The sequence below is a fragment of the Palaemon carinicauda genome, chromosome 15 (genome assembly GCF_036898095.1).
Source record: "Palaemon carinicauda isolate YSFRI2023 chromosome 15, ASM3689809v2, whole genome shotgun sequence".
NCBI lineage: Eukaryota > Metazoa > Arthropoda > Malacostraca > Decapoda > Palaemonidae > Palaemon > Palaemon carinicauda.
This window is the reverse complement of record NC_090739.1, coordinates 110383528-110386051: the sequence shown is the minus strand read 5'-3', so window position 1 is coordinate 110386051 and position 2524 is coordinate 110383528. Positions and strand designations below refer to the sequence as shown.

General features: G+C 44.3%; 1 protein-coding gene across 1 annotated transcript; it reads right to left on the bottom strand.

Moving 5' to 3' along the window:
• Positions 1-717: 717 nt before the first annotated feature.
• On the bottom strand, positions 718-1686 carry LOC137654135 (uncharacterized). Its single transcript, XM_068387775.1, has 2 exons — positions 1336-1686; positions 718-921 (listed from the first exon to the last, which is right to left on the bottom strand). Exons 1-2 carry the CDS (start codon positions 1660-1662, stop codon positions 718-720), a joined length of 531 nt encoding a protein of 176 aa, XP_068243876.1. The 5' UTR covers positions 1663-1686.
• Between the last annotated feature and the right edge of the window lie 838 nt (positions 1687-2524).

Genomic DNA, 2524 nt, shown 5'->3' with positions numbered 1-2524 from the left:
AAATATAAAAAATTTTTGGGGTTTATTTTTCTTCCCTTTTATTATTTTTTACTTTACTGTTTCTTTCTTTGTATTTTAAGGTAATAGACAAAAGTAAGTGTTTGGAAATATATAAATATTTTATTTACATTAAAACAACATATATGTACAAGTATCACACTTCATTTATGTACAAATATTTAAAAGTATTTAAATTTCCTTGTCCTTGACTGGTGGGGGTGTCAAGTTCCTTGGACGAGTAGAGGGGGTGAGGGTGTCATGGCCTCATCTAGGTTGCTGTCGATGGTCCCCGGGGTCAAGACAGGGAAGGTCAATGGAGTCTTGAATGACGACAGCGACGTTATTGAAGGTGATGGTGAAGGAGCCTGGACAAGGGTGGGTGACGACACTGACGCTGATGGTGAAGTCACCTGGACAGGGGTGGATGACAGTGGAGTTGGCATCCCTGGGTGCCACTCCGTGGTACGGGGCAAGGAAGAAGGGCCTGAATGCGGCATCCGGTTATGACTGGCTGGACGATGCTGCTGCTGCTGCTCTGGCTGTGCCTGCGAGGGTCCTGGTTGAGGGGGCTGCCAAGGTTGCTGCTGCTGAGGGGGGCTGCCAAGGTTGCTGCTGCTCAGGGGGCTGCCAAGGTTGCTGCTGCTGAGGGGGGCTGCCAAGGTTGCTGCTGCTCAGGGGGCTGCCAAGGTTGCTGCTGCTGTGGGCATGCCCAGGTCACTAATGGTTGTTGCTGTGCCTGCTGGAAGACCTGATTCTCGTCCCTGTAGCGGTGTGCAAGATTGAGGGCACTCTATCTGGAAATTCGTGCCATCGGTGTACTGGGATGGCACGCATGTAGCCTTCCAGCAGGCACGCAAAATCGTGCACAATCTTGTGCTGGCCCATGAACGTGGGGGCGATCGAATCTGCTTTCGACATAAGCTGAAACATAAAAAAAATATTATAAAAATATAATATATATATATTATATATGTTATATATATATATATATATAATATATATATATATATAATATATATATATAATATATATATTATATATATATATATATATATATATTATATATATATATATATATATATATATATATATATATAATATATATATATATATATATATATATATATATATATATATATATATATATATATATATATATATATATATATATATTATATAATATATATATATATATATATATATTAATTAATATATATATATATATATATATATATATATATATATATATATATATATATAAAACAAACATTGTAACAATTTAGTACAGCATTTTAATGCAACAGATTGCATATGTCAAAAACAATGAATACTCACATTCTTCAATATATTGCTAAAATCCTTCTCCGACACACAGGTGTCGCTGTGAGTGGTGTCAAGTGTTCGGCTGGACCCCTTCCCCTTCCCCTTGCCCTTGTCCTTCCTGGTGCTGGTAGATGCTTGGCTGTGAGAACCTGTCGACCTCACATCATCATCGACATCGCTGACTGTCTCTGCACCTCCTTCGGAGCCACGAAACTGCTCACTGGAGACTGTCTTTCCCCGGACGATGTGCTGAATGAGGAACGACCAAGTGTCCATGAGGAAGTCATCACGGCCAGTCCTTTGGGCCTGGCCAGCTCCACTCTTTTTCTCCTTTTTCATAATCTTGCCAACCCTCGTCCTCAAGTTCTCGTATCGCTTATTGCATTGGGCACCAGTGGCAGGAGGATCCAGCTGCCTTCCTATATCTTCCCACCTGCTGTTCTTCAAAACCTTGTTGATCCACTCCTTGTGTTTCTTGTCAAAAAGCATGGGGTTCTCCTTGACAAGGTCGGCCAACGTAGTCTCCCTCTCTTCTGTCCACTGGTAGTCAGGGATGTCCTTCTTAGACACCCGAACCCGCTTCTTCTTCAGTTCATCATCACTGGATACCTGGCTCTGGCTTGTATCCTGCTGTGTCTCCGGGATGACCAAATCGAGACTTGAAAATGATGAATGAGGAGAATCTCGATCAGCAGTCTCCTCTATCACGTTCAGTAGTGTTCCACTTTCCATTTTCCTCCCCCTTCTCTTTGGCTGTCTACCTTTCGGCATGTTGTCTCTTCGCTGGCGAGCTTTGGAATGGCTAGGAGTGTCCTCGGACCTCAATTTATACACCCCCTAATCCCACGAGAGCTCCACTGGCGGAGTAGGCGTGCACTAGCGTGAACCATGCGGGACCTGGCGTGAACTGGAGTGAACGATGCGGGAAGTGGCGTGAACGATGCGTGAACAGTGCGAGACAATGCGGGAGTACAATGCGTGACAATGTCAGTGGGAAGGCTGCGATGCGCGAACATGTCGTGAACTGGCGTGAACGATGCGCGAACTGGCGTGCACGATGCGTGAACAGTGCGTGGAATGCGTGGCATGGCACGCATTGGTACGCACTGGCACGCATCGTCCCGCACTGTTCACTCCAGTTCACTCCAGTTCGCGCATCGTTCACGACTATTTCACGACTATTTTTGGCGTGCCAATGCGT

Coding starts and splice junctions, on each gene's coding strand:
- LOC137654135 (XM_068387775.1), bottom strand. CDS start 1,662: ATGAAAAAGGAGAAAAAGAGTGGAGCTGGCCAGGCCCAAAGGACTGGC. Junction 922..1,335: donor TTAGCAATATATTGAAGAAT/GTGAGTATTCAT, acceptor TTTATGTTTCAG/CTTATGTCGAAAGCAGATTC.